At 38.0% G+C, this 14,038-nt stretch overlaps 1 protein-coding gene across 1 annotated transcript in view; it reads right to left on the bottom strand.

The window, feature by feature from the left end:
- ZNF277 (zinc finger protein 277) overlaps nt 1–14,038 on the bottom strand; it is a 41,424-nt gene that overhangs the window by 21,272 nt on the left and 6,114 nt on the right. Inside the window, exon 2 of the mRNA XM_053978908.1 lies at nt 2,568–2,766. Coding sequence (XP_053834883.1) covers nt 2,568–2,766 — 199 coding nt within the window. The remainder of the gene's footprint in view (nt 1–2,567; nt 2,767–14,038) is intronic.

Below are 14,038 nucleotides of genomic sequence, written 5' to 3'. Positions count from 1 at the left end.
AAACACATCTTGAAAGTTTAACCCATCAACTGCAGTTGTTTAAAACCATTCTCTACTATCTTTGTTGGTACTACAGCTGCAACAACAGAACACAACTGAGCTAGGAAGCTACTGTCTAACCAAGAAGAAAACATCACTTCATTTATATGATGAAATGAACCAAGTAACTCTTGCGCTAATTATTCAGAATTTTACTATAAAAAATAATCTGAAAATGCTTAAAGTGCTTGGTTAAAATTATACTCATGTATGATATAAATCATGTGGGAGTTGGTAAGGTAAAGGCTATTCAATGACTGCTTCTTATTTTGTGCCACCAAATTAGGAAAAAGATAATTAAAAAAATCACATATCATTATTATGAGAGCATTTTTAAATAGCTGCAGCTTTTAATACTTGTGCAATCTGTAAGTTTACTTGCCACAGTTATCACATCTCATAGCGGCTCATACTGCCCCTACCATTCTCACCTAATATATTTGAGGACTTCAACTGCAGCAGCCAAGGAATCAGCACATCTTTCCTTCTGCTAACTCTGACACAGAGAGGACTAACCTCTGGTGTAGCAGACAGCTGAGCACAGTGATGCCAGCACACGTGGCTCAGCAGCATCATCAGATGTCAGTAAGCGAGAGGTGAGTCTTTAGCTCTCCTCCTGCCTACTCCACTGTTTGTAATGCACATTGAAAGAGTTGCTAAACAGAACTATAGTTCTTCCAGACTAAGTCATCCTTGTGTTTTTAGGACATAAATGTGCAAAGGAAGACATTTCAAGAGCTCATTTAATATACGTCTCTCCCTTGCACTGAGAGAAACGAACACTGGTACAAAGGATCTATGCCCATAACTGTCTGTGTCACAGAAATTACAGTTAAGGGATTTCATATCATAAGACTTAACCGAAATAATCAATGACCAGATAAATCCAATGCCTTGTGATACTTCCAGGGACACAGAAAAAAAGATCATGTTGAGTCATGAAGCAGAAGCTTATTCCCCTTATATCTTCCCTCTGCCCTTATGCCAACTTATCTTTATTCTTCAGAGTTAAAAAGAAAAGAAAAAATTTTTCCATTAGCATTGGTCTTTTCTGGATTATCCACTTCTTGCAGTTCTGTCAAGAAATGTATTCCTAAGACTGACTGTAACTCATTGCTAAATATAAAAATAATACTATCTTTACAGAATTGATCCCTGTATTTTCCACACCTCAGTTCAACACTTAGGAATATATTCTCTTTTTTGTGTGTAGTATTAAACAATTTTACTAATACAGCAAATCAGAGAAAGCACACATCAGAGCAACAATTCCATGATTTCATGTCCTGGGGCCACTTTCTATAAGATTTGGCTACCTTCCAATTGCATCAGCAGCAAAAAGAATCTAAATGGGCCCTTTTTGAAGGGGTGATTTTAAAATATATTTCTATTAATGCAAAATAATTCCCCCAAGCACGCTTAGACTGGCGGTCCATGACTGAGCAGCCCCGATTCCTTTACTTACCCAAAGATACTAGTACTATCTCCAAAGAACAGTGCATTCTCCTTCTGCCTGCCTTCAGCAGAAAAGCAAACAAAAACTACCATAAGTTTTCAATTTTAAGCAATATTAAGCTCATACATTTGATTAAGGATTTATATAGCTTACGTTTCTCTTCCTAAATTATATTGTATTATTTCTTTTTTTTTTTTTTTTTGAGTCTTGATAGACGCAAGGTCTTGACTTTGACCAAGTAACTAGTGACAGAAAACCTACTAGAAATCTCATTTTAGTTGAGAAATTATCCATCTAACACTTAAATACTACAGCAGAATTATCTACAGACTGCCAGGTACTGTCTAGCCTTCCTTCTGGCCCATACATTACCGTGGAAAGCAAAAAGACAAGCAAGTACCTTGTCTCTGAAGTTACAAGCCAGCTAGGGCCATGCCAGCTGCTGGAGGAAGTTAAAAGAGAGAAAGCCAAATGTGACCCTGATGAGATGATCAATGATACAGCTGTAGAAGGAGTCACACTTGTATGTAGATCACAGTACTGTAAAGCATAGTTAAGGATTAAATGTGATTTTAATGGGGGAATACTGTCCTTAAAGTAGTACAAACAAATTTCATCCCAGAATGTGAGAGATCCTGTACTGTGCAGCTTCTGTGTATAATACACAGCCATAGCACATTGTACAGGGACAGAAATAGTCTTGCCCTACACAAATAAAACCCCACATTAGGCAAGCTGATTGTCTGGAATGGGCTTTGCTAAAAAACAGCTTTCTAGTTTGCACACAACTTGTTGATTAGTGACAGGACCTGAGAAGACCCTAAGATATATACAAAAATGTCAAACACAGGAATTGCCATGTATTCTAAAACTGAGCTCCCAGCAACATCTAGGCACTAGGGAGAGGGAAGGAAATAGGAAAACAACCTTACAGCCAGCAGCAAATTGCTCATAAGAAAAGTTAGCAGAAATCCTCCCACAATGTCTTTTTAAAAAGATGATCTCTACTTTTCCAAAGCTTTCAATAACATCTGCACACATACACACTCATTTTAAATGACATAACCCTTACCTTCTAAAATCTGCAACCAGTTTCACATCTGCTATGACGAGCTTGTGTTCAATAATCATGTGCTTCAGGAGCTGGTCTTGTTCTGCTAAGACATAGCATTCTTTGCAGAAAATACAAGGTACATAGGGAGAACTTTCTTCTGCATCGACACCACCTGGACTTTCTGGCAGAGACAGAGGCTCCAAAATACATTCGGTATCTAAAATAAGAATAAAAATAATAATAATTAATTTTGACTAAGTAAATGAATGTACATTGCTTAGAGTACTTTTAGGTAGTACATGAAAACCTGTTTGAATCTCAGTTTTGTTGCACGGATCACTTGAGGAGCAAGATGCTTGTAATCAGGTTGACTGCACTGATTCCAAGAAGGACACTGGGAGGTAGGCACAGGATGTTTCTCAGGTGTCTTTCCCAAATGAAACTCCCAGATGACACCAAGTCAGTCACACACAAGTGCTCTGCTTACTACTAAAGAAATTTTATGATGGTAAACCTACTTTTCTTCTTCTCACTATCTAATCTACCTGTTGATATGAATGAAGTTACTCTCTTTGTGGCTCCCTGAGCCACATTGCTCAGGAAGGATTTAGACTGTATAGCACAAACTGTGTTGCATGTTAATTTTCCTAATTACACTTTCATTTATGGCAGAATACTTCTATACCTTTCTGACTGACTCTTGAAGATATGCATTTGTCTTGCCTTTTTTTCCCATTAACATCTAATTTACTGTTCTATGACAAAAGACTATCCTTGATAAAGATTACTGCCACACGGACACTTATGCCCACTGGAACACTTTCTAACTGTACAGATGTTGAGGAAGGGGGCTCCATGTGGAAAGGTGAATGGCCCATGTTTGTACCATACTGTACCAGCCAGACACAGGTTCCCCAGGTGACACCACACAGAGGTGAGTCATTGCCACATATTGTCCTAGGGTTATATGAGTGTGTTCCCCATTTAAACAACACTGGTCTAAATTCATAAGCTCTTCCATTGGCATAAATTAGTATAATTCATTAAGAAACACTGACCAAGAAAGTTAAACAGTTGGCCCCATTAGCCTAACCAAATTCCAGCTGTCCAAAAGTAAACTGTGGTGTTCATTTTCCAAATTAATTATACCTCAGTCTTGGGTTAGGGTTTATCTTGGAAGCAGATGCCAATTTCAACACATATCTTCAATTTTAGATACGTCAATTTTGGATAGCAAAAAGTAAACAGAAAAAAGCTCTTCATGTTCCTGCCCTCTTGAAGTTGAAAACTGAAAACATGGATGTCCTGGACTCTTGTATTATGAAGTTATCTTGTGCAGCAGGAGAATAAACTCTGTGTCTTTGGATTCCTGCAGTGACATGAACACCTCTGTAGAGAAATGAAATTTCACAGAATGACACGATGGATGAGATTAGAAGGGACCTCTGGAGGTCATCTGGTCAAGGAGGAGTCTCACGCAGGAGCACCTAGGGCTGGTTGCGCAGGGCCATAAGCAAATGGCTTTGACTCTATAACCTCCCTGGGCAACCTGTGCCAGTGCTCAGACACCCTCACAGTGCAAAACCATCTCCTGATATTCTGAGGGAACCTCCTGGGCATCAGTTTCTGAAGATACCTGAAGAATTAAGAAAAAGGCCTTCTCTCAAGTCTATTATTTTGTCACATATGAATTTTAAAATACAGTTAAAGGAACCTTAATTAATATTTACCAGATAACTTTCACCCTATAAAAATCACATATATATGTTATACATTAGCAAGTATACTAAATCTGACAGCCTGGTAACTTGCTCACATGGAAAATTTAAAAAATAACTTAAAAAACCACACTAATTTAGCTTTTTTCCTAGGAGAATACGTTAATGTATCAGTGCTCTACCCTGCCTTCTAACAAGACTGAAATAACCAAAGAAGGGCTGGAGAATCCTATTCAGAGGCAGACCTGGGAAACTCCTACAAGTTCTGTGACAAATCGGTGTTCAGGCAGAGGAACAGGCATGGAGAGGGGAGTGAGACTTTGTCTTCCACCACACACGGTGCCCAGCAGTGTCCGCCCTGCCAGCGTGGACACGGTGCTCCAAAGCAGCCACAGCACAGGCAATGGATCCCGGATGGGGGTGCTCCAGGGGACTGAGGGTAGACTGGAGCTGCTGGAAGCCATAGGTGGTAAGGGGTATAAAACCATAGGAAACACAGCTTTATCAGCTCTATACTGCTCCTGGAACAATATATATGCCCTGCACGACTGGCTTCTACTTAGGACTTCTGAAAAATAGAACTTCCTGGAAAGGCACTGACTTGACTGAAGATTGATGGTTGGGTTACACTGAATTCAATTTATCACATAAAACTAAGCACTGTGGAAAGATGGCAGAAAACAGAGCATGGTATTACCTGCAGCAAAACAGATGCTGTGCACAACCTAACACTTTTCTTCTCATCATTTTATCTACACTTCAGCACATTCCCTTCCCCTAGAAATTTCTTTATTAAACTAGCATTGCAGAAATTGTTCAATTTTGTCCTATTTTAAGAACAGCAGTGGCTACACTATGTGCTAGAGCAATCCTCATGAAAGGGTCAAATCTCCCAAGCAAAATTGGTGGTACCTGCAAGAGTCCAGCTTTGTCCATTCTCACAGTCAGTTCTGTTGCCTGCTGAAGCATTAAACCATGCTTATGGACAAAAGTAGAACTTAATTTCCTTTGCAATTGCTGATACCAAGTGAACTAAGAAGATACTCTGTCTGCCAGTTCAACTTAGTAACACTGCTTTTTGTTAATTTTTGGTATAGGTCTCTTGCAATGATGTATTTAAACCTTTAGAAATCCAAATACATAAGCACCTATCTGCCTCAAGAGATAGGTGTGCACAGCAGGAACTGGTACAAAACTTAGACTAGGAGCCAATACAGTTATTTAGTAAGGGTGTTTGTGACTAGCAACTGCTTGGGCTAGAAAAACAGAACCGCAAAGTCTTTAACTGTAGTCATGAGCTGCTGAAAGGAATAAACTGGGGTGAAGATTTTTTTTGCTGCCCAAACAGAGTAGCTAATACTAAAAGAGAATAACTTTAGGCTATCAGAGCTGTTTGGTAAATGCAGAAGCTTATGCAATTTCTTTTGAAAGCATTTAAAAAAAGAGGCGAAGGAAAAAGGAATCCATGTAAATATATTTTTACTCATCTGCTACAAAAAACACTGAACAAGAGAATAAATGCACAGAGCTGAACAAATGCACAGCCTTTAGCATAGCACTTACTGGACTAATGTAGTACAAATAAATCCAAGCATAATATTGAAATCTCTGCAAAAGCAGCTAATTTTTTTTCTATATTTGGAGCAGAGTGGCTACAGGTACTGAATAAAAGCTGTTAACTATAGCACAGCTCAGGGCTAACAGGGAAATAAAAACTCTCAGATGTATTCTCAGACTCCAAGATTCCTACATGCAGAGAGACTTGAAAATGAGGGAAAAGTAGCAAGCTTTTCTCTTAGAATCTACTGCAACAAGAACAACTTCACAGAGACAGATTAAACACCCCTCTGGTGCATGTGCCCTGAGTGACAAGGGTGAGAAGCAATTGCCTAGGAATGGTATAAAAATAGGGCAAACAGTAATCACACAAATAGAATAGTCTCCCAGAAGTCTGAGTATGGAGAGTTTAAGTCAAAGGCTATATGAGCCCCTCAGATAAACAGCTTTTATTTTTTTTCTCATTGACTTATTCCTGCACTATTTGAAATTCTTGGTCTTTTAATACCTACAAAAACTTGCATACACTTTTCATGTTTTTGTAAATTTTGTAATGGCCCTTTATTCCTTGACGTCCTGGTTCAACTTGAGGCTAGTTCTACTCTACCCTTCAGGTAATGTGGTAAGAGATGAAAATGTCCAAGAGTGGAAGAAAATATGTTTTCATATTTTCACAGATGTTTTTCTTTTTCAATCTCTCTTCTATTTACTTTTTATTTCTGGTATTTCACTTGCTTTTAGGATCATTGAATTAACCACTGAATTCTCTTCAATGATTCAAAGTCTCCTAAGCTGTTAATCAGGCGTTAATGCACAAGACAGTGGTCAGTCATACTCTTTGTGTGTTCACTCCTGTGTGTTACTCTGCATTTATTAACATTGAATAGCACTTTTTTGGGTGCAATTTGCTCAAATAACATGAGATTTCATTCAATGCTTCAGCTGGCCCTCCTGCTTACCACTTAGAAAAAAGAAGTGTATCACCCAAAAGCGATACACAAGTGTTTCATCAGCAAAACATATCACCCTTCCTTATTGCATCTGTGATGAACAGACTCATGAGACTCCCTATGAGAAGAGAGCCTTATAAAACCCATCCATTAAGTTTTGGATGAATCATGTTGTTGCCCCTGAGTTTTTCTTCTCTGCCTAACAGAAAAACAGCATGACTGTTACACAAAGAGATATCCCAAAGGCTTCACAGAAAGCCCTCTGAACTCAGAAAATAAGAAAATCCCTTTCTCAGTCACAGAACTGGTAGCTGACACCATGTTGTTCAACCTTTAACAGGAGAGATAAAACTATGGTCTTTAACAGCTAATTCAGAGCTAAAAAATGTAGATTAGTAGAATGAAGAGAGCAGAGGAATACATTATTTGAAAGCTAAAACTAAGAAGTATACCAAGTTCTTCAGGGGAAATAAATACTCTGAAGATATTTGAGAATGAGAAGGTATAGAAAACAATTTACTTTCAAAACTAGAATAAGCACGTTTTTTTTTTTTTTTTTTAATAAGCATCCCAGTACAATGGATTTCTGATCCCTGCACAGGGACTGTGCACACCATCACAACAATGGGGAAAAAAAAGTAAATTAAAAAAGCCTGCCTGTTATAGAAATTATATGGCTTTATTTTATTTTAAGATTTGTTATAATATAGACTAGTTAATCTTTACAGCTAGTGAAGCAACAAGATGAAAATGTATTCATTTTCCTTACTGGAACATTTTTACTTTTGAAAACAATTATTTTAAGTTCCAAACCAATGTTCGTTTGCACAATTAACTAAACATCCCACCCACAAAGTTATAACACAGCCTACAGCAGAACGGGCAATGCACTCCACCTGCACAATCACACATGCAATTATCACAAAGCAATATGCCATGCAATGTTATGGCCAATACAACAGATATTATTATTAGAAAGAAAGGAAGGAAAGATTCATCATTTGAATGGGAATTTTGAAAGGCAAGGTCTCCAGAGATGGTTTAGCCAGTGTAACCACTTGCTGCCACCAAGAAGCACAGGGATGTCTCATTATCTCATTATCCTGACTTTCTTCACCTTATCTCACCTTATCCCACCACTCCTAACCATCTACCATTGCCCTTCTGCTTGTGCTGGCTCCCACGCTTGCCAAATCCTTTGATGAGTCAATCCAACTCTTTACCATTAAGAACCATTCCTTCCTTTCTTTTTGCTCAAGAATGTTGAAAATGCTGACACAAGAGTCCACCAAGGGCAAGAGCAAACTAAGGAGTGCACGGTGAGAAGCAGTAAGGTGAAACAGAGCCTTCCTCTCAGCCTCCTCCTTTCTTCTCAGCTTTACAGCCTCAGCTGTCTCGTACAATTTTAGCATAAGCCTGCCACAGTGTGTGAGGTTTCTTCAAAGGCATTACACACAGAAAAACAAGCCACTAAGATTTTATCACTGCTTCCTAACAAGGACATTCAGCACTGGCTTCAGTTTGCAGAATCCACTGTTGTCAGCAGGGGTACACCTAACACACTAAATGCACACTAAATGCAGTGTGGAGCTCTTGTGCTCAATTCTATTTGGTTGTACATCTGAACTATCTGCTCTGACTAGCTCTGGGGACAAACTGAACACTTGCTGCATGAATTACATTCTCTAACTAGAAAGTGAAGGTATGTGGGTTCAGATAAATGAAGTAACTTCACTGTTAGAACTCGTCACTCACACAGCTTGGCCCTGAGGTGCAACCTGCAGCCGTGCCTCAAGCAGAGCTCAGGGAGTGGCAGACTCTTCCAGCAGGCAACCAGCAAGCTGAGGGAGGAACTCCATAAACTGGTCTGCAGGAATGCTGAGGACAGGGGCACTCACATCCTTCTTTTTGAAGCTTTGCCACTAGATAAAAAGGAATGAGAGTCCCAAGACCAGAGTTTGAAAAGGAGGTAAGTCCAAAGACAAAGGTTTTTAAGTAGGGAAGAAGAAATCAAACTATTTTAAACCAGATTAATCAATTTATTACTAAATGAAGAATACTTTGAAAATTCGAGGCATTGCAAAGTCTGAAAATTGAAATGATGAGAAAGGAATTAATACAAATTTGCTTAAGACATATTTATGGCTTTCCTGTCATTTTTTGTAGTCTATGGCACAGCAACAAGGCCTTAGGCTGAGGACTTTATGATGTAAATATCCCACTGTTGGTAACACAAGGATAATGAAACAAAATAAGAACATCTGCTGGAATGTTAAGTGTCTTTCTAATTAAATCCAATAGTTGAATGGATCAATTCATTACCAACAAATCTGGTTTATTATCTCATTAATACAGCTGGTTGATATTATGAGATTAGCACAAGAACTTGAAATGATCCTAAAACAAAAGTGAACACAACAAAGACATACTGGTGAATATAGGAGTCCAAATAATGAGCAAAAGACAGGTTTCTAGATATACAAAGAACAAAGGGAAGAAAGAATGACAGGGAAACAAAAGACACCTAGCAAACCTGGCACTCCACACCAGCAGCCCAACAGATGCTGAATGGAAAACAAAAAGGCTGAGCACCCTCCCCCAAGGTCTCACTGATTACATGGCAAAACCATTTAGTTGCTGAAACGACCAAACCCCTCTGGAGAGTACATTAAGGAACCAACCTGTATTCCTATAGGTAATTCTGCACAAAGGACTGCTGCATTTAAAACTCTTTAGGAAATGAGCAGTTTTAAAGCTTTGTCTTGGAATCAATTGTTTTTGAGATGATGCAAGAGTATCAAGAAGGATCGGCTTGACACTCGAAATACACACATGACAGCGACCCTGTTTTGCAGCCTTGGCACTGCAGCATCTATTTGTTGGCAAAGCAGCATTCCCTAATTTGTGGTCACATTCTTGGAAGCAATTTTATACTGATTATAGGAGTTTTCCTTTGTTTTCCAGAGCACAAAAGATGGATGACTAATGACTTGCCAAATAAACAGTATTCAAAGCCAAAACTTAGAATAATGAAAATAAAACACCGTGTCATGGTCCTCACCAATACTACATGCAAATATTCTTCCTAGTGAAAGAAGAATCAATGTACATAATCATATCCTACCTTGATATATTAAAGCCCTCAAGTACTTCTATTAAGTTGAATTAAGTCTGAGTTCATGAGGAATTATTTACCTATTACTTCTGCTTGTTAACACACTATGAATGATATTTAGTTAAAATGTCCATGTGCTCTAGGGGACAACACATCCTGTAGCTTACCCCAACATCAATCAGTCTCAACCCTGCCTGTTTTTTCATTGAATGCAAATGAGCACTTCAAAAGAACACTTAATCCTACAGCTAAAGCTTGTCAGTTTTACAGACACTGTACATATTCTGTAGCATTTGCTGTCTAGGAATATGAGAATTTTAAGAAAAAGCTGTAAGTTACTGAATCCTAATAATTCAGAACAGAGTTTCTATAGAGCAGGTGTCTGCTGGGAGCTGGAACTAACAGAAATACAACTGTGCTTAATAGCCATATTTAACAGGGCTGCTCTGTCGGGGAGCTTAGGATGTTGCAGTTTCATTAGCATTAACAAGTGTTGCTATGGTACCGCAGCACAGGCATCAGAACACAACTGAATAGGACTGGGAAAGTGATTAATAAAAATGTGAAGTGTTGGAATTTTAATAAAACAAAACCAATGTGCTTGCCACTAAGATCATGTTTAAATAATAGACTAGATTATTGCCCAGTTCAGCAGCAGATATATGCCACTGCTTGTTGTCTTTCTGCTGGGGTCCAGACAAACCCCCACATCTGTAAAGACCAGAACAAACCTACTGTTCTCACACAGAGGGACACACATGTCCACACATAAACTAATGAATGTGACCCTAGTAAGTACTCATAACAATATTTAAGTATGATGTTAATATGCTATTTATAAATATTTAACACACTACAGCAGGTTCTATTGCAAGCTCAGAGCTGTATAATGCCTCATTCCTGGGTAAATGACACAGACTTACATTAGGGTAACTAAATTCAGGGTTTGATATTTTGGTCACACATATGAAACCATATTTATCTACTTCAGCATTATATACTGAATAATTTTATTATACTTTTTAGAGCTTCTATGATTTCTTATGGCTATTGTTAAACAAAATTTCTGTTTACCTTTCCTTGTTTAGTGTGATCACATGACTTGGTAGACATGGAGAGCTGAGATCCATATTATCCACTAAAATAAGGGATTAGAAGCAATGATTAAACCCTAGACTATTATCTGGAAAGATTAACAAAGTAATTATGTAGCCTGAAACTCAGAATGTTGAGTTACAAGGAAGAGGAAGAAAATATCCAACAGAAGAATTTGAAATGGAAGGACAAAAGTGACCATCCAGGTTCTTCTTTTGTACTTATCACTCAACTTATCTAACAAAAATTAGCAGCTTTTTTTCTGTTAAACTTGCTATTTAGTAAAAAGTCATACCAAAGACATCATAATAAAGCATAAACAATGCTGTTTAAATTTAAGGTATAAAGATTGAATTTCTGCTATTTTCATATGAAAACTCCTGGGGAAAAAAAGAAGAGGGAAAAAAAAAAGGCTACAATTTTGTGTCAAGGTGATCTAGACCATCATTTAAAAACATTAAAAAATACATAATGGAAAGCATCACAAGTAAAAAAATGTATATGCAAATGTAGTATTTGTGTATGTTATCACTGTTCTGCTTAACCCTCTGCAAAGAGCAGCAAGCTGGAAAAAGACATATCTGACTTTACATTTTCTGGGTCTTTGACCTTAGCTCTCCCAGAAAGGAGGAGTCTTAACAATGTGTTTAATATGGATAGTAATACTTCATTGCTATAATTTATCTTTGCAGTGCCTTTAACAAATACTGTACTGAACCTAGTAACTTCTATGCCAGCACTGCTATGTAAAACAGGTTAATTACTTTACTCTCTACTTTTTATCATGATCATTTAGTAGTGATCAATAATGCTTTATTACAAGGATTTTCCTTTTCTTGTCACATGTTCTTTTCCTCTAAAAGGATTCAATTTCCAAGCACGTTTATCCTTTTGATGTTAAAAGAATTGCCGCGTGGTCTTTTTAAACAATCGCTTTACTCTCTGTAACGAAAGGAAAGGCTGTGTGAATTGGCTTAAAAACATAAAGCCTGCTTTAGCAGTTCCTGACACCCCCACGTCATTATGATGGGAATCTCTACCATGGTCCTAACTAAAACATTTGCATTACAGGGTTTACAACTTTTCCACTGGTAGACTTTCCTTGAAAAAGGCAACTATGTGAAAAAAACCAACTGCAAATAGTGTGAATCTTTTATTTTAAATAGCACTTAAATTTTTTCCAGACTCATATAAATTAGAACTAACTTCAAAATGCATCCTGAGAGGTCTCGTTTCTGGCATCCTTGTGTGTGTGGGTGTCATACTGACAGAACAGGCTGAAATCTCTCTCAGATATTCTGATTGAGCTTCCTGACACACAGAGAGCCTTCAAGGCTGAATTAAGTGAATTTTGTACTTAATGAAGAATCCATATGAAGAAGAGGTCCTGTGATGTTAGAATCTCTGTGGTCTGTTGCTGCTTTCTCAGTGAACTGGAGCTTTTCCAGATGGAAAGTAGCAAAATAAGTTGTTTCTACTTTTAGAATCAAACCTCCATAAACTGGTATCCAAACTGGAAAAACAGTGGCTCAAAGGGAAAGTTCATTATAGTGTGCAGTGATGTGAATCAACATACTTCAGCCTGATATCATGACTCAGGAAAACAAAGCTTTGATTGTACTTCAAATAATCCACTATTTATTACACTCTTTACACATACGTTTTTGAAAATTATTTTGAGAGGAAAATATTTTTAAGTCAAAGCTCAAATAATTATGTCTTATAGATCCCAGAGACATCTCACAGCAAGCTATATAAAATTCCTATGAGTGTATTCTGACTTTGTACCAGAGTTTGAAATAAATATTTTTGTGATACTGTCCTCTGTGCATTCATTAAACATATAACACAGATCTCGACTTCCTAAGTGCGATATATGCTTACTGATACTACTAATGTAGCTTGTGGACATGGATGAAATTAACTTCATCAAGAAACAGAATTAGACTCTTTGAATTACCAATACAAGTTGTTTATATTTTTCAGGCAACATTTGTATAAATACATGCAGATTCCTGAATATTAAATTAGTACAGTAATAATAAATAATAAAAATACAGCACAGACTGCATGTTTTCATTCCATATAAGACAAAATCAAATTAAAACCTCCAGCAGGATGGTTTTTTTACATACTAGTCTTTAGAGAAAAAGCCCTACCTCATTTATTCATGCATTACAGAGTCATAATAAAATTCGGTGCTGGCACACTGGTCAGGACAAATGCTAGCAAAATGCTCCTCTGACAGCAGTAGCACTTACAACTGCACACATTTGTGTCACAACCATTGCTGTTTCTATACTGTTTGTCTTGTGCACTTGCACCATGGGACTCACAGGCCTACCCTGGGGCACATGCCAAGAACTTGGCGTGAGGTTCTGGATGGGAGGGTGCTGTGCCAAACTTCCCTATGCTGCCCACCAGCCTTGTCTCTCCTCTTGCATCTCAGCACAGCTCTGACCCACACAGGAGTCTTACAGCCCCCAGTCCAGCTGCTTTGTGCATTGGCTGGGTTTAGAGATCTGTTTTGAAGCATGTGAACAGGATTTGTTTGGAGTCCAGGTATATGAAAAATGCATCCTAACCCTTAACAGAAATGCCTGGGTCTAAACCAAGGGGCTGTTCAGTGTGGGAACACTCACTTCATGTGAGCAGAAATGCCAAACCGTGCAGTAAAGTACCAGGGACTGTGGCACCTTTAACTACTGTGCCTTATTATTTGTTCAGGTGAACAGAGTCACAAAATACCACAAAAAATCATGAGGTTTAAACAGATAACATGTCAAGTTATACAGCTTCTATACCCGAGGGATAAAGAGAAGGTGTTTAACCTGCTACAACCGCATAGGCATGTGGCTACTCCTTGGATACAGAGCCTCCAAAGACAAATGGGAGGATGACATCTCAATGAGCAAGAATCAAACAGAAACAGCTGGGCCATTTCACACTGATCACTGCCTGCGAGGCATAAAAATCAGAGAAAAATACACTAATTAAAAAAAAAAAAAGACCAACTGGAAGACAGTGTCCAGTGAAAGGACATAAAGAGGCAAA

This window comes from Vidua macroura, chromosome 5, assembly GCF_024509145.1.
Source record: "Vidua macroura isolate BioBank_ID:100142 chromosome 5, ASM2450914v1, whole genome shotgun sequence".
Lineage (NCBI taxonomy): Eukaryota > Metazoa > Chordata > Aves > Passeriformes > Viduidae > Vidua > Vidua macroura.
Note: the sequence above shows the minus strand (reverse complement) of the source record. Positions and strands in the feature narration are given on the sequence as shown.